Here is a 23,940-nt window from a genome sequence, read left to right on the forward strand (position 1 = left end):
ATTTTCTACAGCACTTCTCTTCACTAGGATCGCGGGTATGCTGGAGCCTATCCCAGCTAACTGAGGTCGGGAGGCAGGGTACACCCTGAACTGGTTGCCAGCCAATCACAGGGCACATACAAACAAACAAACATTCACAATTTCGAGTCTTCAATGAAGCTACCATGCGTGTTTTTGGGATGTGGGAGGAAACCAGACTACCTGGAGAAAACCCACGCAGGCGCAGGGAGAACGTGCAAACTCCACACCGGATTTGAACCTGGGTCCTCAGAACTGTGAGGCAGATGTGCTGCCATCGACTATTCTCATTGTTTTGAAACAGCAAACACATACCATTGGATTTGTTTAGATGTACTTATTCCCTGTAGAAGTGAATTTACCATCACTATTTATTATACCAAGGTTCATGCACTGCTGTCATGATCACATAGTGACACCTTTGGAGGGAACTCTCCTCCATATTTATATACAGACAAAAACTGCCCATTGACTGGCTCCCTTATGGACTAAACTTCAGTCAGGGCATTCTATTATAAATACAGTAAACCGCCTCAACATCATCATTAGTACAACGTGTCAATGTCTCTGGGAAGCTCTCACGGGTGACTTGATTCTCAACGAGGACAAAACCAGCAAGTTTGCATGGCAACAGGCACTTTTTGGCCTGTTACTGAGCTTTGGCGAGAACAGTCTGACAGCGTGGGCAAAGGCAGTCCACAGACTCCGCAGTGTAGCGTCGACATCGTGGACATCGGGTGGCGGAGGTGGGCACCGCTGCTATACTGTAGCTACTTTCTTCTCGAATAACCCCACCTGACCACAAAAATGCTTACAGTTAACTCTTTTTGCACTCTGGTTGCAGTGCCACCTTGTACTTGAGGCTATGGGAAAAAAAAAAACCTCACCTTCCAAGTTGATGAGGAATGTGCCGTGGCGCACGAGCGTGTCTGGGGGAAGGTCGCGAGGCACCGTGCTGCTCAAGTTGACCCGGGCCGCCATCATGAGCTCAGCAAGCTGTGAGGAAGTGGACGAGGGATCCTCTTGGAGAGACTAAAAGATGAAGAGTGTTAATGTGTAGTTAAGAACCATGCTTGAGCACAATATACATTTAAAGAGGTAGTGCAGAAGTCAACGTTGAATCAAAGTATTGGTGTAATAAAGTACTTTGAATTCATGCCATGTCGAAATAGCCAAATAAGCTCTCCACATAAATATATGAACTGTGACGGCAATTCCAATTTTGAAAACAAGTGGTAGACTGATCATTCACGAAAACAGTTGCCAAACCATGCACACCGCATGACAGTTCATTTTGGATTCAGCCATGTTGCTCAGTGTGAGATAGTCTGAAGTGTGTATAATTTCTGCTGGGTTTTTTTTTTATTATTGGCTTTATGTAATGGTGCCCAAAATATGTGGCTGCATCTGCAACTCTGTTTAAAAAAAAAGCATTGTTTTCTGAGGATGATGTACACTGTATACAAATTGTATAAACAATGATTAGCAATTTAAAATACATGTAAAAATATATAGCGGAACTTCGATAGAACGGACTAATAAGGGCGGGGGGGTTTTCCCGATATAGCTGATTTTTTTTTTAGACCATATGCACCCATATTATTGTATAGTACTAAAGTAGTTTTTTTTCATAGCCTAAAACACCCAGTATAGTACAACATTACTGTAAATAAATACATTTAAAAAAAAAAAAAAAAAAAAGCTTGAAAATGTTTTCAAAGTTTCACAATTTATCCACACTTATCACACACTTTTGTGTGTGTGGTCATGATGACAATGTTGACATACAGTATTCATCATGGGTGAGTCGCTTTTATGAGGGGTGAGGAGTTAGTGTTCTTCCTAGTTCCAAATCTGTTGCCAAAGGTGAATGGCTAGACAAAAAAAATAGCATGTTCCAGACTCCAAATACTTGTTTTGTATTCCCCAGGAGCCATGCCGCTCTGCTCTATGTACAATAGACAATAGATATATCCATCGTCATATGGCTGGCACATCAGTGCCCCAAATTCAACATGGCCGCCACGTAGGAGGCCATGTTGGAGGATCTAGTGATATTGTATATCTGTGACCCGGAAATACATCAGCGCCAGGAGGCAATAGCGGCCAATTCTGGAACCAACAGACTTTGTCATTGGCAGTTTAAGTGACAAATGGAAACTATTTTTGGACACATTGCTCAGTCCCGACAGTCTGTTTTATCCAATATCCGTTATACAGAGGTCTGTTTTATATATGTATATATATATATATATATATATTTTTTTTTATTTTTTTTTTAAATCTGCAACAAATCCTGACAACTAAAGAACAAATAAAACAAAATATTATATTAAAAATGTGTTCCTAATTGTATTCTTTTATTGGGCTCACCTCCATCAGTTCAAACAGCAGGCCGGGCTCAATGGCGATGGTGAGGTCATACTGGGCCACGTTTTTGCCTGGAATTGATGACAAAAAGGAGTCCCTGATGGCGCACGCCCCCTCCACCGCCTCCTCCAGTCCAGGTTGCCTCCACACAGAGCTGCATTTGACCCAGCCACTCCTGAACAGCATCTCGTCTTCTGCAAGAGCCCACACTAAGACACTTGTGGCACGTGGACGACTCAGCAGAGCAAAACAGTTTCGTGAGCGTTACTTACCGTTGTGGCCCGGTGTGTGAGCGTACACGTCTTCAGCCAGATGAGGCAGGATGGGGGCGATAGATCTCGTCAACCCGTCCAGAATCTCCTCCAGGACCGTCTGACACGATCTTCTGCCCAGCGAGTCCTCAGGGTCACAGTACAACCTAGCAAGTAGTAAGAACATTTGTTTTGAGTTGCGCCCCTTCAGTGTAGTGCCACGTTGTTCCGCAAAAACATGCCAGGCAGGGCAGTGCTGAGGTAATACAGCATCAGGTTTTCCCATTTTAATATTCTTTTTTTTTCCCCACAAAGCACAGACTACACGCCTGTGAGTGTCGTCGTATGTTCTGTTTGCATGTGTTGCTGGTCCGTGAGAGTTAAAGCAGCAGTTCATCGAACATTTAGAATTCCTGTGAAAGAAAAACCTCGATGTAGTCATATTGTATATCTGTGACCTCCCATTCTCTGCCTATATTGCGCCACAGCAATTCCGGAACTAAGACACTTTGTCAACGGCAGTTTCAGTGACCAATGGAAACTATTCTTGGACAGTCCATTTTATCGAGGGCCAATTTCCATCGGCACGTCTATAGCATTTCACATTACATGTTAGCATTCAGGTAGTGGACTATGTGGAAACTATGTGGTTTAACATTTTGGTGCTTGAATATCCAACGTTACATTTTATTTTGTTTTATGCGTCAGTTTTACAATAAACTCCAACTGGGATTGACAAATAAACACGCTTTGCCATCTCTCACAATGTTTCCGTCTTCAACTGTTGTTAATACCCTTGGCCGACGTGTTGCTTTCGTTTTCAGGCCGTTCCAAATTGTTGTATTGGCTATGCCCAATGTTTATGCAATAGCTCTGATTGGTTTTCCCTCTTCTCCCAGCTTCAAAATGGTTTGTTTTTCCCCCGTAGACCGCTCTCTGGTCTTCATGTTTGCTTAACAGCAAATGCAGTTTTCACAGGTGACACCCAAAACCAAAAACAAGCACTCTAAATGTCAACACCTGAGCAACTAGAAACACCCGTCAGTCACATGTTCACTTGCAAAGTGGGTGGCTTCAAACAAAAGGTGCTCTGTCCTGAGTTAACACATCTCGATGTCAATAGCATTAAATAAAAGCTGGATTTCTGAACTTTTGGCTCATATTCATCTTTTGATCTGAAACCCAAATGTCTTCAATATACAACAAAACCAAAGGAATTGATTGGCCTTCCCATTCCAATACTTTTGGAGGGGACTGTATATTGTATATTATATATTTTTACATATTGCGGGTCAGTCTGGAAGACATCCGAGCAATAAACGGAGGTTCTCTGTGCATCAAAAAGTTCATTTCAACATGGATGACATGACATTTGAGTTCCTATTGCACATTCTCTCATCGTGACGAAAGCCGTTTACAAAAGTACATTACCTATCTTTGATGATGCTGAAATAAAAGCTCGAGAGGTCTCTGGTCACGAAGGCTTGAAGGAGGCGTGTGACTCGGCCGGCGTCAAACGCACTGTAAGCGTCCGTCACCTGAAAACGGACGCATTGCAATTCAAATGGGAAGCAGTCGGGCGCAGACCTCCGCAAAGGCGAGTGCCATTAAGCGAATCATTTATTATTCTCCGCATATCCCAATTGTGCCACTTCACTTGAGACCAACAAAATCAGTATTGTGTAAGCGTGCAGAGTAAATCCCGCCTTAGTTATGTCACCTTCATGCTGTACTCGCGCAGCAGGTGCAGCATGTACTGGTCAATGTAGTACATCTCTCTGGGGTCCACGGCCTGAGCGCGTGGGTCAAAGCCGTGCAGGTTGCCGAGCAGGAACCGCAAAGTGTTTCGGAGCTGTGAGAGATGAAGACGAACAAATCGGGGGGTTGACAAAGAAGCAATCGATCGGCGCAACGCTACCTTGTTGATGTTGTCTCGGGCCGAGTTCAGGGCCGACGGTCCTATCTGAACCTCGGAAAATACGTTCGACTCGGCCACCCACCATCGCAGCACGTCTGCCCCGTAGGCTGGCGTGTTGCCGTCCTGACAATGCGGGAAGAGCAGGAAGAGGAGCACGGGCGAGGAAAAACAACGTGGGTCAGATACAGTAAAACAGTAACATTCCAACCAAAAAAAACAACAATGTTGCCAGTTTGCTTCCCAAAGCGTACGTCACATGGCCAGGTCAATCAAAGGTGAGGTAGGGAAAAAGAAAAAGATTCAACTGTCTATGGAAACGATAGAAAATCCTTTCCAAGGTACATATTTTTGTTGGTTTTATTTATTTACACTATTAATTACAGTACAATTATTTTGCAAATTATTTCATTGCTTCATTTTCCGTACCGGGTCACGAGCGTGCCGGAGCCTATCCCAGCTGACTTTGGGCGAGCCAGTGGGTACGCCAAGTATTCAGAACCCCTGACATTTTCCACTCTTTTTTAATATTGCAGCCATTTGCTAAAATCCTTTCTATTCTTTTTTTCCTTCCTCATTAATGTACACACACACAGCGCCCCATAGTGACAGGAAAAACAGAATTGTTGACATTTTTGCAGATTTCTTATCAAAAGAAAAACGGAACTATCACACAGCCATAAGTATTCAGAGCCTTTGCTCAGTATTTAGTCGAAGCCCCCTCTTTTGGGGAAGTGTGGCTTTCCTCATCAAGTCCAATCAGTATCATCGAACACGGCTGGACAACAATGAAGGTGTAGAACCATCTCAAGGATGAGCAGAAGAAACGGACAGCACCCGAGTTCAATATATCTGAGTGTCACGGCAAAGGCTCTGTGTGATATTTATTTTGTAATAAATCTGCAGAACTTTCAACAATTCAATGTGTTTCCGTCAATATGGGGTGCTGTGTGTACATTAAGGAGGGAAACCCTTTTTTTGTCTATGATGTGTTCCTACTTGCATACAAACTTGCGTTGTGTCGGTGTCATAGGAACAGAATGCCACTGTAAACCTGGGACCCCATATACTTGTACATACACAAATGGTACAAATGAATAGAGGCCCACACTTTATTACATCAGAATGGAGTGAAGTAAACTGAAGTCGCACAAATGCAGTACGGACATTTTTTAAGACTATTCTGGAGCGCCAGTCATCAATTCACAGACACGTGCATGTGAGGATGAAATTCTTTTGTTTTTACCTTCCCGCCATTGATGACTGCATCCGGATCCACGACGTTCCCAAGAGACTTGGACATTTTTTCTCCCTTCTCACTGATGGCAAATCCATGGACCACCAGTGATCTGCTCACACACACACACACACACACACACACATCATTTCCCCTTGCCATGAACTTTTTCACTGTGAACAATCTCAGCAAATTTTTGCACACGTCTGTCTGTGTTCCTGCACATTATTATAACTTATTTTGGCATATGTATATTTTGAGTTTTTTTCCTTTAGTACTAAAAAAGTGACGCCACCCAGCCATCCATTTTCTATATAGTTTGTCCTCATTAGGGTTGCAAGGAGCTGGAGCGGGTTATAGCCTGCAATGGTTGCCAGCCTTTGGGCAAACGGCAGACTACAACGTAGACCGGTTGCCCGACCTTCATTTATCCAAGGCACGGCTTTTACATAATAATAATTTCAAAATGCACAGAACAGCAACAAACAAACATGTCACAAAAAAAGGAAATATAGCACAGTAGGAAATAAAATATTGAACGAATTATGATCTGGTCTCAATTGACTCACAAATTAACTTCGTGTTAAATCTGGGCCTGTTTAAATGTGATGAAGTGAACCCCCACTATTCACAGGGTAAAGGCAAAAGTGAAAATCCCAAAGTCATTTGTAATTGCCGAGATGCCTCAAGATAGTGGAAAAGTACTTCTTTTGTCGAAATGGAATTCCTCGACACTTCTACAGTTCCTCTGCACCAAGTTGCCACGAGATGGCGCCAACGCAATACAGTTATTAGCCTGAGCACCAATAACACTTTAGAGGCGAGGTTTCAGCTAATAACAGTGGATTACCCCCCCCCCCCCCCCCCCCAAAAAAAAAACAAAACAGAATAGGTGAATTTGCGATTGCTGAACTAGCCACGACCTATTCTATTGTAGCAAATTCTATATTCTTCCATCACGTGGGAGAGCATTTAATTTAGGTTTGTCATCATATGTCGCTGGCATAGATGGAGGAAAAACAATATATTATTTATAGTAAATACATAATCACGTTTAGACGAATTAGATGATTGGGTAATTTCCTAGTCAATCACAACATTTAGAGACAGACAACCATTCGTGAAAAATTCTGAGTACTTTTTAAAGGAGCTAAATGCCCAAGCTCTCACGTAATAATGCTTTCATGTTGGCAAAAACTCACTTGTAAGGCGCTTTGTTCCTGACCGCGACGCTGGTGAGCAGAGACGACTGAAACCAGCCCCCGATCTGGTCCTTTCCTTCCACGTAGGCGTCTGCCCTGCAGTCTGTCTCTTCAGGGGAAAGAAAAAGAGGCCCACTGTCATGCCAACAGTAGCGCATCAAAAGCGGGGTTAGTTCTTGTCCACAGAGGACTGAACATCTGGAAAGGTCAGAGAGAGGGCAACTGTTGTTAGCAGAGTCACCAAATGCTCAGTCAAAAAGCAGGACCAGAGCAGCAGTCTGCCTCATCCTGAAGCAGTCCGCGTAGAAAACGGTTAGTAAAGACGTTTGCCAGTTGCGGGCAAGGCAGGAGAAGTCCTGCATGCAAAGGCGGGTGAGGAAGAGGAGGTCATAAGCCAACGTGAGACCACTACGCTGCAACTAAAGCCCAACTCAGGAGAACGAGCATTTTGGCGTGGCAAAAGACAGTGAAAGAGCCTTGCAAAGCGCAAAACGGCCGCGTGTCGACCGTGAAGCAAATTGCTCCGACAACCTGGGACAAGCGGTTTGCGCAGTGGTGCCGGGAGCCAGCTGAGGCGAGAATCGGGCTCCTCAGAGTCTCCCTCCGGCTCTTCTGGAAAGGACAACAATCCAACGTGGAAAAATGACTTTTGAATTGTTTGTCTACACGGAGGTGAAGCCTCTGACGTGCCTAACACACCCACTCCCCAAACAAGAGTAAGTTTGAATCAGAAAACCATCTATTTCTCTAGTTCAATTCAAATTCTCATATTATATAGTTTCACTACACATAGTCAACAATGTTATGATTTGAATTGTTATTAATTTGACAATTTTAGCGAACAAAAACCCACATTTTACCATCTCCAAGAAATTCAAATGTTACGTAAAAAAACACTTCTCAAAGATATGTATATGAATATGAATAAAGTTGGAATTGGCCTTCTGAATGAATTTGATTTTTGGAATTGCAATGATGAAAGGCAAGGACCTCTCCTACAGCATTCGAAATGATTGAGATGCACCAGGCTGCAAACGTAAATAAACAAGTCAATCTTTAGTTATCTGCCTATTTTCTGAATCGAAATGAATTGTGACATCACAATCTGGCTAATGTACAAAATGACCACACCAGCTCGGAGTTTCTCCACCCGTGATATGACCAGCGAGGCCGGCAAAGATCCAGAGCCCCTTTCAAGCGACAGGAGGAGTCCAGCCAATGGACTACACGGTCTGAAAATGTTGCAGAGGCGCTCCAATGCAGAAACACCAATGGGCGTAAGGCCGCCGCTATCATGTCAAAGATGAGCAAAGGTGCTTGGAATTTTTTTAGATGCATAGTTTTGTGTTAGCTAACACTGTTAGCTTGGTATTTGTGTTCTGCACATGCTCCACATACACACAGCGTGGAACTTGATTTTCAGAACTGTGAGGCAGACGCTCTAACCAGTCGTCCACCGTGCCGCCCCCCAAAAAAAAAAAAATGCCAAACCACATTCTGCACGTGTTACAACAGGGTGGCTTTGTAATGAAAGAGTGCGGGTACTAGACTGGCCTGCCAAATCTGTCTCCCGTTGAAAATGTGTGGCGCATTATGAAGCGTAAAATGAGACAACGGAGAGCCCAGACTGTTGAACGGCTGAAGCTGTACATCGAGCAAGAAGGGGAAAGAATTCCACCTACAGAGCTTCAACAATGAGTGTCCTCGGTTCCCAAACGTTTATTGAATGTTGTTCAAAGAAAAGGTGATGGAACGCAGTGGGAAACCCGAGCCTGTCCCAGCTTTCTTGGAACGTGTTAGCAGCTATAAAATTCTGTTAAAGTGAATGATTACTTGCTAAAAACAATCAAGTTGATCCGTTTGAACATTCAATATCTTGTCTTTGTAGTGTATTCAATGAAATCTAGGTTGAACATGATTTGCAAATCATTGTATTCTGTTTTGATTGATGTTTATTTAACACAGCGTCCCAACTTCATTGGAAGTGGGCTTGTCCATTCAACATGCTGATTTTGAGCCGTCAAAGGGAACGCCAAAATCATAATTGTATGAAAATGCATCTCTTACAAGGCAGAGCGGTCGAACACCACTGTAGAATAAAACCTACACAATAAAGACTACACAGGGTCACTGGTTCAGGAGTTTGCAGACATATGACATTTGGAATGGACTTGTTTGCGCTGCAGTATAAGAATAAAAAAAAGTTACCACCGCACTTACTGGTTGTCATTGGATCGTTTTACATTCATATATTTTGCTGTAATAATAACTTTACCAACTCGAGCCCGATCAAGAATCTTTACATAACATGAATGACTTGTTCATTGTTTAAACCCATGCGATCTCTGATACTAGTATCCAGTACTTTAACTGGACTGCCTACATTATCTGCAGTGATGTCATTCTCGAAAAAATATAGGACTAGTATGACATCAACACCAGCTAGATTTGGTCACAATAAAACTACCGCAATGAAATGCATCTTCAAAGCTAGCATCCGTTGTGACGGCTTTTACCTTCTAGAACAGCTGCCCATGACGCGCCGCTGTCAAACCAGATGTCAAGCACGTCCTCTCCACGGACATAGTCGGTTACTGGTCCCGCTTTACTCTGAACAGGACAGAAAACCGGAGAACAGTGACCGACTTATTCACTAGCCAATCATAAGTAAGTAAGGAAGACTATTTACAAGAGTACATAACAGTTGTGTACTGAAATGTTCAAATACTGCACGGGCACACCATTAATTACGTCATTGCTGTTGCATAATTACAATGTACCAGATCATGTTCATCTGGCGGAACTTCCGTAGTAAAAATAGGAAAAAATTAATCTATTATAATAATATGAATCCAAACGAAGCAATTTGCTCTACCTATTTTTAAGATATCCACAACTCATAAATTTGTCCTGTGCCGAAAATCTAACAAAAGGAAAAAGAAACGAATTTGATTGGCTAACAGTTGATTGGCTCACGGGATATATTGCTTTCCTCGCTCATTACTTTTCCAGCTGCATTGAGGGCATTACAGGGGCTAACCTGTCCTCACTTTGCATTCAAACACTACTATAAAAAAGGTGAACCCACTCCACTGCATTATGGTGCTATATAGTGCAGTGGTTCTCAATTGTTGTCACCCTGGGACCCGCATTTTCCAATCGTTGCAAAGTCGTGACCCACTTTCATTAGAAGCGAAGAACACATTTTTTTGTTGGTTTAAAAATAGCCACTCAAATCATATGTACAGTAAATGATATTTTTGATACCGTTTCACAAGAGTTTGCTGTACCGCCAAAGGCACATTGCGTGCCGAGACGTCCGCCAGCCAAAGGCTGAGCTGCGCTGTATTTGTTTCCACTGACGCACCCACCTTCTTGAGCACATCTGCTGGCAGGAAAGTGTCAATTGGAAGCTCCCACCAACAGTCACTGCCCTTTTCCTTGAAGAGAGTCACTATGTGGGATACTGTGTGTCTGCAGAGGCAGGAAAAGCGGGCCCCGTAAGACTTTCAATTCGTTTGTATTGTATGATGAGGATGGTTACTGTAAAGTGTTACTTGTTGACGAGCGCCTCGCCAGTCTCTCTGTGGTAGAAGACTGGGATAGGGACGCCCCAGCTGCGTTGCCTCGAGATGCACCAGTAAGTGCGTCTGTCCAGCATGGTCAGAAGGCTGCTCCGCGCCGACTCTGGCAAAACACGAACCTTTTGCAGCGCATCCTGGACACACACACAAGGAGCTCTTTTTAAACAAGCCAGACATCACTTATGTGCCACAACAACAACCAAAAGTGAAGACAATTCCTAAATCTTGACCTTTGCCTTGTCCTTGAGTGAGCCTGTGTTAATAAACCACTGTTTGCTGGGCCGGATGACAACAGGTTGCTTCGTCCTCCAGTCATACGGGTAACTATGGACGCAATTCTCCTCTTTCACCAAAGCCCCACACTCCTTCAGCATGCAGATCACTAACATAAGAGTAAACACACATCATCCTGATGGGGGGGAAATCCCAGATAACAAATGGGATGTTAATTTTTGGACACGTTTTCTCTGTACCTTTTTCATTGCCTTCGTTAAACACAGACAGATGGTGGAGCTCTGGACCTGCCAGCTCTGTGAACTTGCCATCCTCGCCCACCAGACACTCCTTAAATAGAACCACAACAGTTGGGTCCCTGCCAAGGACCTTTGCTTTTTCCCCTCATTGAAATTGCTTTGAAACCCTCAACCACCCAAATAGAAGATACCACAAGGAGATGAAACTGCGAAGCCACGTTGTAATCCTCCATGCCGTGAGCTGGCGCTGTGTGGACCAATCCTGTTCCTTTTGCCATTGTCACATGATTAGCGGGCAAAAGTGGTACTTCCTTGTCGGGAATGGTGGGATGCTTGCAGATTCCGCCCTCGAGCTCTGAACCTATTGTTGGAATTTCAGACCTTCATGTGTGATTTCCCCCCGCCCCCAACTTGACGTGTGTGTGCGTGTGTTACCAGTGAAGGTGGCGACACTCTCTAGTTCTGTTCCCAACGCTGCTGCCACACTGATAGAGCGTTCAGTGGCAATTAGGAGCAGCTGAGAGTTGTCTTTCCTCCTCACCACAGAGTACCTGTAAACACATTTCACCAGCAAGCACTTATACTCTACGCTGTTTGTAGCTCTACATTTGTCATTCTCATGTAACACAATTCCATTTTTTTTTCTAATTCCAAATGTAAATTGAGGGGGGGGACTCTTTGAGTCACAGTGGAACTGTTCCCATTCGTGTGTGGCATCACAATAACAAACATTCATCGCCACTTACTGCCTCATTCTATTTCGTGTACGTTGCTGGTTGTCACAATGCTGTCGGATAAACAAAGACAAAAATTGTGCTCGGAGACTATTTGAACACGTTGTGCTGCAAACCGCAGCGGAAGAGATGCAGCATATTTAAGAACCAGAAGGAGAGGCAGAGAAGGTTCTCAAATCCAACAGAGCTCCAGAATTGTCATTGTTTGCACAGAGCAGAGAATATATGCTCTGTTCACGTGTTGCTGCTCCGTTCTTGATTATTTGAATGGCATTTTGAACTAGTGCCTGTACTCTCATCTCTCAATTACAGGAACATTTGCACAATCAGGAAGTTTAGCACCGTTGCTTACTGGGCATTTGGCATGTAGCAGACCGCCTGGTTAGCTGGGATAGTCCAAGGCTGAGTGGTCCACACCAACACAGAAACATCGCCCTGACCTGCAGATACACAAACGTCAGACAGGCGTTTTAGGAGATAACCCAGCGAATAAGAAAAAGGCTGACCTACAAGTGAATTTTTGCATTACCTGCCATCTTAGGCAGCAGTGTAACCAGTGGGAATGTGGCGTAGATGCTTTTGCTGAGATGCTCATGGTTGTACTCCAGCTCTGCCTCGGCTAAGGCAGTTCTAACAGCGCGGGTATAAAATGGTTGGATCAGGAATCATAGGCTGTGCTTTAAAAAACGGAGTATCAATGCTGACATATGCATTTGTGAAGGATAAAAGCCAAAGCAACCGGTATAAACGTATAACAAGAAATTGTTCAAATAAGCTCCCTATGACATCAGAGCAACCTGACCGGCCACTTAGTAAGCACACACCGAGCGACGAGGCCGAAAGCAACTGAACTACACAATCGAGGGGGGGGGGGGGGGGGGGGGGGGGGGAATACAGCCGGCGACTCCACGCCGCACTTCCGGCGAGTCACCCTTGTACATATAACAAACTCACTGCGACCCCCAATGTTTTTTTTAATCTGGAAAAACAACATTTTGAGGCGCCCCATACACTGTATTCCATGAATTTTTTTTTTATATAGAAACCACGAATAACATTGCGCAATTGTCAAGTAAGAAGCGGATTTCCCTGACTGCTGTAGCTATAGTATAATACGAAGAGAGGAAACAGGTAAGAAAAAAAAGGAGAGTAAGTGTGCAAATTTGACAGGCTCTTTGCAAAGATAGCCCTACGCAGGTACTGACTGCACTCGTGCATTTCTGGGACAGAGATTCTCTCAAACGCTTTACTTCGTCATTAAAGGTGAATATGGAATTATAAATAAATACGGCTAAGTATTATTGTAAAACGAAATATATACTGTATTATACTTTAGTGATATGGCTTGGCAATGGCGGCGGCCGGCTGAATGCCCCAAAAGGTATTTTTTTGTTGTGAAAGCTCAAATGACATTTTCAATATTCTCACATGAATATGACAGTTGCGACGTTGCTCAAAGTGCAGCAAAACTATTGGCCATATGAAAACTGATGGCTGAACCCCACACACACTGTGCGACAGACAGTTCAGTCGGGTTCAGCCGCGTCGCTCGGTAAGCAGCGGGCGTTTGAGCTTCAAAAGCACAACAAATTACAGACTATCGTTGCTTTTTGTTCATGCTTTAATTACCAGGTTTCCAAGGTACTCCAAATGGTAATGGATTTATGTGGCAAATTATACTATAAATACCTTGATGAAGGAGACCAAAAAACAGGTTTGTAATCTTGATAGATGAGGCCCTAAGGGACAACACAGTGAAATGAATACACTTGAATGAAGGAAGCACTCAGCAGAGAAAAGCCTTTTTTCCCCCACCAATCTTGAGGTCATGTAATTTGCATTCAAAATGGTTGACAACTCCCAGACAACTAAAGGAGAAGAAGCCACGATGGATTGGCGTTTTCACAATCCATCCATCCATCCATTTTCTATAGCGCTTGTCTTCATTAGGGCCGTGGGTGAGCTGGAGCCTGTCCGAGCCGAGAAGCGGGGTTCCGTCTGGAGTGAACGCCGGCCAATCGCAGAGCACTTACAGTAAAAAACAATTCTGATTCACACTCACATTTATATTAACTTGAACATATCTAACATCAATACTTTTCAAATGTGGAAGGAAGCTGGAGTACCAAAAGAAAACCCACCCAAGAACAGTGAGAACAAGCAAAGTCCACAAAGGAAGGTGCAAGACGAAATTTGAACCTGGGACCTTTTCAATGGAAGGCACACGTGCTAAAACTGGCTGAAATGTTAATTCATGTTCAATACAAAAATTGATTTGGGTATTTTATTTTATGTAAAAAATAATAAATAACAAAAATAAAACAATAAACAACAAAGAAAGTAAAGATAAGAAACAGTGCAAGAAAGATGATACAAAAGTGGAAATTCTCTAAATTTCACAAGGCTTTAAAAACATCGACACTGACTGACTGGGAGCCCGTGTAGAGACTTTGGAATTGGACTAATATGTTCTGACCTCCTTTGTTCTGGTCAGAACCCGAGCTGCAGCTGTTTAATGCTCTTTTGGGGGAGTCCAGTCAGAAGACCATTAGAATAGTCAAGCCTACTTGAGATAAAAGCATGGATGAGCGTCTCCTGGTCTCCCTGGCACAGGCAAGCCTTCACTGTGGATATGTTCTTCAGCTGGTAGAAGGCTGTTTTAGTAATTGATTTGAGTACTGAAAGTCCAGTTGGAATCTTGGTCTTTGGTTTTTAAAGAGAGTGACCAAGTATTTACTAACAGCAAACCTCTTTTCTTTATTGCCAAAAACAAGTACTTTCATTTTGTTGTGGTTTAATTGTGGGAGGTTTTGGTTCATCCAGGTATTTATTTGATTTAGACAGTGAGACCACACCTCAATTGAACTGCGGTTATCTTGAGACACTGTTCGATATAACTGTGTGTCATCTGCATAAATATGATAGTCAACATTAAGGTGGTTTGTGTGTAAAATAAACTCTTTCCAGCCTAAAACAAAACCATTAAAAAAAAAAAAAGACAATAAAAAGGCTCGCTCTCGTCGTGGCAAAGGGGCCGCGACCACGCGCGTGTGTGCGTGCATGCTCGCCATTCATAACAACGAGACGCCGCTCTGTCTATTTTCAGAAAGACGAGTGTGCAGGTGATTTACTAAAGCAGTGGAAAAGACGGTGACTTGCAACCACCATGTCTTTATATTGTGTTAAGGGAGATTTAAAACATGCACTTGCAAAAGTGCGACCACATGAAATCGTTACTTCCACGCACTGAAAAAAAGGGTCACATATGCGACGCCACCGTTTTGGTCGCAGTCGCGAGCCCTGAGAGACACCATATCGTTGTTCTTCTCGCAGCAAAAACGTTGAAATCCTTGATTGCTACATCAACTATTAATGAGTGGGGTAGCACTTTTTTCTTGATTTAGTTATATACTTTTGACCGGTGGTGGGGGATGAGCATTCTTTGCCAGGATCTTGTAAAAGTGGCTCAAATCTGTTTGTTAGTCCGATGTCAATGTTTTGCATTGACTTGCCCTTCCCTGTAGCGACCATCCACGGCCGCCCTCTTGGGGTTGAAGAAGCACGCAACATAGGCCAGCTGGATTCCTCGGTTAATATGCTTGTGTTATCGCCTCCGTTTTAGATGTCGTCCCGTATCTTTGGCCTTTGCTCCCAGTAAATTCCAGTGAGAACTGCTGGATGATCAAAATATTGGAATATGGCAACGACAGACTATCCCACAGGTTTAAAAATATCCAGGAGACGATGCTTCTAATTTCTTTGGAAGAAGAAAAACTAGCTTATCAGCACGAAAACCGTAAACAGAGGCGACCAACCTTGCCGTGCATCTCCTGGAAGACTTTGAGCTGAGCGGCCTCATAGGCACCATCAAAAGTGTAGTAGCACCGGTCCCAGTCGGCCATCACTCCCCAGCGCTGGAAAGCAGCCTTCTGACGCTCAATGGCCCCTTTTGCAAACTGACGAGCTACATAGAGACCAACAAGGTGAAGTAAATCCAACACATCGCAGGTTTACAGGGCCACCTGCAATTCTTTCCTACCTTTGTCCCTGATCTGCATAGGGCTGAGACTGACGGAACCCAACTCGCCAAGAGCTTTCAGCTCAATGGGAAGACCATGGCAGTCCCAGCCCGGAATGTAGTGGACCTGTCGGCCCCGAAGCGTCTCAAAACGGTTCCGGATGTCTTTTATAATCTGGATCAAAGAAAATAATAGTTGGAATTTTTCAAATGACACAGTTCTTTATCAATACACTAAAAAGAATACACCGTATTGCATTATATTCTTCGCTTAAAATGTAGTTAATGTTAGTTTTTGCAGAGTAAAAGACCACTATTTCTGGACATCTTTTTTTCCCCCAATTCAAACCCGGAATCTTAATTCAGAATCTGCAGCTGATAATTTCGACCAACACTAGGTTTGAAGTTTGAGGCAATTTTGCTGACTAATTTCTACTTATCCTCCATGTTTTTTTCAGCTACTGCAACAGTCAGCAAGAGAACAAGAATGACATAAAATGTTGACCTTGTTGAGCGCATGTCCTACATGTGGGTCTCCATTGGCGTACGGGGGTCCGTCGTGAAGGCAAAACCTCTTGGCCTTCCTCTCGCTCTGCCAAGCGTACAAACTTGCAAATCCACACTTCTATGAACAAAACACATGGGTAAATGTTTAACATATATTATATGTGTGACCAAAATGTACCAAAAACTAAGTGTGTGTGCAACCAAATCCACAGAAAAAGTATACAATTGTTAATTCACTATAGCAAAACCATATCTACAATTGTTCTTAAAGAGGGACAACATGCACAATCTGAGATCCAATACTCATATTTTTTTAAATGCCCTTGCAAAGATAATATTCAGTTATTGATAGATAGATAGATAGATAGATGCAATTAACTAAATACAATGAGTTAATTTGTGTGTAACCTTACTGCTTCATAATGTAGCTACATAGGGTAACAGAAAAATATTACAACCCCCCCCCCCCCCCCCCCTATGTTAAATTGTGTCCTTAGGGATATAATATAACAATGTCTTATTGTGCCTGCTACATGCCGAACTGACGACACAATTATCAACACAAGTAAATAGTACAACTACATAACAATGCGGGTCGTGCCGTCAACAAGGAAGTCAATAAACACCGCAATGGTTTTTGGACTGAAAGTTCGTCCACAGCTGGCCGTACCTCCTGAATCTCGATTTCTCTGTCAAGCAGCTTCTGTCCCCCCAGTTTCATGGGGAACTCTGTTCGGGGAAGGAGCACGGTGTCCCGGTAGAGTCCCGGTGTCGAGCCCGGGTCAGCGGACTGAGCGCTGTCCTCGCCCGCGGAAGCACCGTGACGCCGGCGAGAGCTACACATGAAGGGCCGGTGGAGGAGGCCACCTCTCTGGTGTGACCTCCGTCCCCATGTCGTTAGCGTCCGGCTTAGGGCCGAAACACGGCACAGCAGCATGGATGTGTAATTGAGCTTTAGGGAAAATGCCTGGGATTTTCTCGGGTTGGAACAGAACCCAGTGGCGTTTTAATGCGTCCTTTTGCACTCGGCCCGTGCTGTTTCTACCGGAAGAAATAAAAAGGAGGACAACTACGGAATCGCAACGTGGTCAAAATAAATCCACTTGATTAAAGGCGTGACAACTAGCCAAAAGAGGGCGCAATTTGCTCATTTTTCCATATTAAAATAATACACGTATTGTTGAAATGTTCAATTGCTTTATATTTGTAATAGTTTACACTCTAACAGAGCAGTGTTGTATTTCACATGAAAATACATTTTTTTATAATGAGCTTGATGCTTATACGTAGTATAAGTAGCAATATTTACATTCATATATCTATCATATATAAATAATGTTTGTAATTCCCCATTTCATTGTTTGGACCCTCTATTTATATTCATTTTTATTGATTTTTTTAAATAACAAAAATTCGAATCAGCAGAACACTTCTGACAGCCCCTGAATGCATCAGTTCACAGCAGGCGTCGCTGCATGACGTCATCTCGGGCATAAATGAGGCCTGAGCCCTCTGTTCAATCATCCTGTGACCACCTGTCTGTCTTCTTATCATCTCAGCCGCCCGAGTCTCTCTTTACACTCGCAGCAAGATGAAGATGTGTGTCGCCTTCTTTGGGGGCCTCCTCCTGGTCCTCGTGCTTTCAACACCAGTAAGTTTGAAAAGAAATCTTTTTGTTTTTAGTTTAACTAGCACATGTTTGAACTGTGCTCAGAGTGGCCCTGTTTCTATGAGCTAGCAAGCTGACGCAGGTTGCATTCATTTGTAATTAACGAGGCTAAAACATTACAAGAGCGAGCAGCGGTGCGCTTAAAGTATTGTAAAACCCGAGTTGCGTCTTTTTTTTTGTCTCTTGTGAGCCTTGAGACCCATTCAGGTGTGTCACTATTTAGGTTGGGGCTAAACTTTCCCCACACCTGAATGCAAGCATGACCTCAACTGAAATACTCTTAACAGTTTATTCTGTCTGTTGACTTAATACTGATATTTGTATACGGCTGTGGCAAAATTTTAGACTGAAGCTAAATTAGCGGTTTATGACTTCCAGGTTTCAACTTCAAGGCCCAGGGGCCAGACCAGGCTTTCCACATAATGTTGTGGCCCGTGAAAGCAAATTTGTCAACTTTTTGCTAAATTGCTATTTGTCTTCACTTTTAACATTTTGAGTTATTGCAAAGCCTTTTTTGACACCAGGCCCCCTTTTTAACATGAATTGAATAGAAGTTGACCAAATTTTACTGGCTCCTGATTTCAGAACTAGTTATCTATCAATTGTTTTGTGTGTGTGTGTGTGTAATAATGATATGATCGTACGGGTTCAGTCATTATAGTCCTCCTGAGCGAATATTCGCTGAAACGGAAATGATTGTGACACAAGCACAGCAAGCAGCTTTGCCCCAAAGCATTTATTTTTCTAGTTGAATCTATTGTGACTTTGTGAGATTTAGGAGCAGCCTTAACATATTTTGCCAATTGCGTTGCAGATGGTCCATGGACAGCCCACCATAAATGGGCCCGTGAATGCGACTTCGGTTGCCTCCACCGTGAGGCCAGCCGTCGCCAACACCACTGATAAGAACGCATGCTCCAGGGTGAACGGCCCCTCCTTGCTGTTGCTGGCTCTCACCTTGGCCCCTCTGCTCCACAGTCGGTGGTGCTGATGATGTGTTCGTCCGTGGCTCCACTCACTGGACATTAAGAGTTCAACGGCCTAATTGCCACGTAATCACTGGGTTTCTCAAAAGATGAGACGCGGAGTGTCTTCGCTTCAAGTAGTGGGAGTCTTGCATTGACTGGACTTTTACCAGGGAGTAATGCACTGTGTGCTGTTCAATATTGGCTATGTTTTTGACTTTATGTCCAGTGAGGTGTTTTTAATATAAAGGATGCCAGTTTAATGTTGTTGTTTTTTTTTTTTTGCCTTTTTGAAAAATTAGCTTTTTAGGTCTTTTTGTAAATTCAATAAATGTTCAACTTGAGTGATTCTGCATGCAGCTTTTTATTTGCTTGTTTCTTGTGGCATATATCGAAAAGCTTAATTGATAGTGTGGGTGCCAGATGACTCCTTTTTCTAATTTGCAAAATAATTGAATTGGTACTTAGATGGCGCTGGTATCATTACATGCGTACTGTATTAAAAGTGGAGTTCAAGTGCTTTACTTGGGCAAGTAAAACTGGGCTAATAAGATGGTGTACAAATTGAGCAGTTGTTCAAAAAGTCTTGTCATGATGCACCTTCACTTTAAGTGGTTAATTTATGAAAATGACCAACATGGCACAATATTCCAGAGACATCAGATGCTGTCGGACTGCTGGAAAATACTCGTGGAAGCTAGGCTAAAGTGACAAAGGGTGCATTTGGGGAAATTCACTCTGACACCCTAACGCTCCTCAGTGTGAGTGTTCGGCGTGGCAGACTGCTCGCTGTCTTTGAATTTCCAAACTTTTCTCCGTGAATGCGGTTCAAATCCCCTCCCATTTTGCTTGAATGGCTGCCTGTCACTCGGCCGCGCTCTGTGTAACTGCACGGCGCATACCAACTGCTCCAGTGTAGTGGAGTGCATTTGCAAATGCACCTGAGAATTGAAGGGTTTTTGCTGTGGTGAAGATGCATTCTATCAAGTGTATGCTCTTTCATAGTTCTGTGACTCTGGAAAGAGTGTTTTTACAAATGGAAAACAACATTTGAGTTATGGTAAACTTTTGTTGCTCAGTGTATGTGTTACAACTACCAATGTGCAACACTCGGTGCCAGGATTTGCGCTAATTGACCTCTGGTAGATAAACTGTGGGTAAATTGAAGAAAAGTCCTCCGTATTCTCTGGAGGACTCTCAGTCTCGCTAGATTCGTTCTTCATCCCTTTTGAAGAAAAAACTAATGGTTGGTTGGGAAGTTCGTTAAATACAGCAGCAAAGTTGCTTAGCTGGCAACACGGAGTATGATCCTCGTTTCACGGCCTGGCTGTCATGGTAACAAAAGCCGTACTCTGTATTTAAAGGTAGGCACTTAATTGTGTTCATGTTTTGCACTTTGGTACGACGAGTGTCAACCACAAAATTTGCTTGTTTCATCACTCGAGCCAACTAAGATTTTGCCCCTCAAACTTGTGCAACTTTTGAAAGACATTTGGGCAAGATTAAATGAAGAAAAGGTCTGTGAGGTCGCTATGGCGACGGTACAACATAGTGGAGGCTGTGAGCCGTTTGAAGATCAATAATTGACTTTCAGCAGGTAAATAATTCATACTGCCCATTCCAGCCTCCACCTGCTGCTTGGACCTTCAAAGAGTGAGACACGGAATTCACCGGACTCCCCCTTGGTTTTGGTCTGTGTGGGAATTTTCCTTTTCCGACAGTGGCTGCATTGTCCAGCTGATCTTATCTTCTAAAAAAAACAGACTTCATTGGGACGTGTGCTGAATAGGCCTGCTCCCTCATTCCTTCCTCTTACTTCCCGGTGCCACACACACTGCATACTGGGTTTTTGATATTCGAAGGTGAGGATGGTGACCTTTTGACCTTGCCGCGGTGCCATTCCTCCAGCTCAGTAGAGACTCTTGAACGGCAGCGGAATGCGGTGGGGTGATGGAGACGAGACTTCTGCTTTAGTTGACCGCTCAAAGCCCTCTTCGTCTTCCCTTCCCGCCACTCCACACAGCTCCTGAAATGTAAGGGAACCTGACAAAGTAGAGCAAGCAAGCATGATTGATCTTAGGAAGAGGAATGGCCTGAGGTTTCCAGTACACGCACACAAAAACCTAATATTACACCAAATTTGTCCTTAAATTAGTATGTACAATTCAACTTTCTTGATTGAATTGGCTCGCAATATATATATTTGTACTTTATGACAAAACTGTTTTTTTTTTTTAAATCATCAAATTATGAATTCAATGCATCATAGCTTTCAGACCTTTGTTACACCTCTGCATCATTTCACTGCATTGTGGCTTACCAGCATGAAACTAACAGCTACTGACAAGATTCAGGAAACAGGTGTGCTTCCTACGAATTGGTACTGTTTTGTTTGGCATGCACTGTGTGCAACCACTCCTAATCTGTGCGCGCGCGTGTACCGTTTTCATATTTTATGCTTCTGTTCCAACGTGGCTGCAGAACCCGATTGGGTGTGTTTGGTATTGAACTTGAGAGCCCAGACCTTTGCGAAATCTTTTGGACGAACGACAACACAGGTTACGAGGATGTTCAGGTTCAGCATCGGTGACCTCCGACCTCACAAATAGTAGCTGTCGGGCGGAATCTTCGCATCTCCAAAACCATTGTTTTTCAAGAACTTGGAATACAAACATTTTAATTGGGGGGAGTTATTAAACATTGTATTGTTCATGTTCTCAAACTATTTTCAACACTTTGGATTGTTTAATAATAAAACCAAAAAAATAACAGACCCACGTGGGGAGTCAGGACTGAGCAATAATATCGCAGTGTGAAAATATATGAAAAAGGCCAAATTTGGTGTGTGATTGACCGACGAGTCCAGGGTGAAGTCGTACCTTTTGCCTGACATCAACCGGGATAGGCCCCAGTTCCTCACGACTCTGAACAGGACAAGGATGGATGGATGATTTTCAACAAGTCTGTTACTTGAGCATCAACACCACTTATCTCCCCCCCTTTTATCACGGCCATATGTGCACCCGCGGAAGAACTCGAGAAATACATTTTTTTTCTTGGACAACACCGATCTCACTCACACTTGTGAAAATGCGAGTACTATTTGTATTTCCCTTGCAAGTCGCAGCACAATGTCTTGTGATGCTTCCGTGGGCTTCACGATGAATTTGTTCGAGACAATTGACACTCCACGAACCCTAATGTGAGGTCACGTTGTAAATATATTGGCCAAATACAAGCTGGGTGGCCAATTATCTGTATGTGAGCCTGCTGATGGTTGGCTGTCTGCTGCAGATAAAGTTCTGCGTGACCTGCTTTTGATGTGGCTGATTTGTCACTCAGGAAGCCACCACTTTATCTCAGTTTTTGGAAATGACAGGTTGACACCGCTTATGCACATGCCCTCATACTTCCTTTCAGCAGTGTGGTCTGGAAAAAACATTTGACATCTCCAGTCCCAAAAAGCACATTAACTCCATGCATTACAAAGGGAACCCGCTGTTCAAAATGTGACACTTACGATCGAGTACGTTTAAATTGAATAAATAATAGGACCTGGCCACAACTTTCGACGAGTCCTGCGATAGGGGGTACCCCGGCCCTTCCCCAAAGTCAGATGGGATCGTCTCCATCTCGCTCGTGACCCTTATGAGGACAAGTGCTATAGAAAAGGCACAGATAGCTTTATCACAGTGGGTCTTGTCTGCATTGATGTAGAACTACACTGCGACATACTGGTATTGTAAAAGCAATACCTGACAATTATTAGCTTTTGTCCAAGTAGACTCTTTCATCCAGACAGCTCGACTGTGTATCGTGTCCCTGCAATTGCTTGAATGTCATAAAATGCGTGTGGCTGGTGATAATGATCAATGGTTTGGCATGTTTTTCTCTGCCCGAATTAAGCTTGTTTCATTAAATGACAACACTGACGTAACTAGTAGAACAATGGAGTTTTTTGTACAGGTCACACCAGAGAAAACAGCTACTTTAAATACAGTACATGAATTGAGAGATGAGGAGAGCACATCTGCCTCTCCGTTCCGAGGACCAGGGTTCAAATCCCGGCCTCCCCCGTGTGGCGTTTGCATTTTCTTCCCATGCCTGCGTGGGTTTCCTCCCACATCCCCAAAACATGCATGGCAGGCTAATCGAAGACTCTAAATTGCCCGTCTCTATGTGCCCTGCGATTGGCCGGCGACCAGTTCAGGGTGTACCCTGCTTCTCGCCCGAAGATAGCCGAGCTAGGCTCCAGCACGCCCGTGACCCGAGTGAGGAGAAGCAGTACAGAAAACGGACGGACGGGTGAATTGTTACTTTCGGCAGGAGTTATCGAAATGTCGCCAGGAAGCTAATTGTAGCAAGTGTGACCTGGGATTGGGGGAGAAAAGGAGGCGTGTGCTTTTATATAAATAGAAATGCTCACTGTAGTTATTCAAATAAGTGTCAATGTACATTATGAATGGAGTCAGAGATTGACAAAAGGACTTCACTTCCCATGTAGAACAGAAAAATGGTATATACCATTATTTCAAATGTTAATTATCCAAGCAAGCATATTTGGGCCAATGAGCAGGGAACGATCGGGAACGATCGTGGTCAGGGTTATTCGAGTTTCTGGGAACGCTTCTTTAAGCACCTTTCCAGCTCTGTAATTGGCTGACTGGGCGAATTTCAGCTGCGCAGCTTCTCAATTCGTCTCACTTTCCTCATGGTCATTAAGCTCCACTTCGATACAACTTAAAATGCTAAAATGCTGGTTTTTTTTTTATTTTCTTTTTTGAAGGAAAAATAACTATTCAAAGCTACTTGGCCCCGTGTGGAAAAAGTAATTGCCCAACGCCCCAGCATTCCAATCGGATTCAAGTCTGGACTATGACAAGGCCACTCCAAAATCTTGCACTCTTTTTTTAACGCCACTCACAAGTTGACTTGCCGGTGTGTTTTGGATGGTTGTCCTGCCGCAGAAAGCGAGTGTGGTTCAGTTTGAAGTCACG

General features: G+C 43.5%; 1 protein-coding gene and 1 long non-coding RNA gene across 3 annotated transcripts; one reads left to right on the forward strand and one right to left on the reverse strand.

The window, feature by feature from the left end:
- Nucleotides 1–371: 371 nt before the first annotated feature.
- On the reverse strand, nucleotides 372–17,360 carry iars2 (isoleucyl-tRNA synthetase 2, mitochondrial). 2 transcript variants are annotated; one of them, XM_061793781.1, is made up of 24 exons: nucleotides 16,980–17,360; nucleotides 16,308–16,427; nucleotides 15,824–15,977; nucleotides 15,600–15,748; nucleotides 13,474–13,523; nucleotides 12,314–12,414; nucleotides 12,137–12,224; nucleotides 11,486–11,601; nucleotides 11,242–11,411; nucleotides 11,051–11,141; nucleotides 10,808–10,959; nucleotides 10,551–10,711; nucleotides 10,365–10,467; nucleotides 9,510–9,603; nucleotides 7,525–7,605; nucleotides 6,994–7,102; nucleotides 5,801–5,903; nucleotides 4,558–4,680; nucleotides 4,360–4,491; nucleotides 4,071–4,177; nucleotides 2,661–2,806; nucleotides 2,392–2,582; nucleotides 906–1,050; nucleotides 372–813 (listed from the first exon to the last, which is right to left on the reverse strand). In XM_061793781.1, the coding sequence occupies exons 1-24, from the start codon at nucleotides 17,244–17,246 to the stop codon at nucleotides 668–670; spliced, it is 3,099 nt and encodes a 1,032-aa protein (XP_061649765.1). In that variant the 5' UTR covers nucleotides 17,247–17,360; the 3' UTR covers nucleotides 372–667. The 2 variants fall into 2 exon arrangements, with proteins under 2 accessions (XP_061649765.1, XP_061649766.1); XM_061793782.1 differs by lacking the exon at nucleotides 7,525–7,605.
- Nucleotides 17,361–17,781: 421 nt separating this feature from the next.
- Nucleotides 17,782–19,287, forward strand: LOC133487838 (uncharacterized). The gene is made up of 2 exons (XR_009791468.1): nucleotides 17,782–17,960; nucleotides 18,793–19,287. It is a non-coding gene; the product is annotated as an uncharacterized LOC133487838 (long non-coding RNA).
- The last annotated feature ends 4,653 nt before the right edge of the window (nucleotides 19,288–23,940 follow it).

Source organism: Phyllopteryx taeniolatus, chromosome 13 (genome assembly GCF_024500385.1).
Source record: "Phyllopteryx taeniolatus isolate TA_2022b chromosome 13, UOR_Ptae_1.2, whole genome shotgun sequence".
NCBI classification, from domain to species: domain Eukaryota; kingdom Metazoa; phylum Chordata; class Actinopteri; order Syngnathiformes; family Syngnathidae; genus Phyllopteryx; species Phyllopteryx taeniolatus.

Coding starts and splice junctions, on each gene's coding strand:
- iars2 (XM_061793781.1), bottom strand. CDS start 17,246: ATGCTGCTGTGCCGTGTTTCGGCCCTAAGCCGGACGCTAACGACATGG. Junction 10,468..10,550: donor GGCGAGGCGCTCGTCAACAA/GTAACACTTTAC, acceptor CTGCCTCTGCAG/ACACACAGTATCCCACATAG. Junction 1,051..2,391: donor TGCTGTTTGAACTGATGGAG/GTGAGCCCAATA, acceptor TTCATCTTTTAG/TCTCTCCAAGAGGATCCCTC.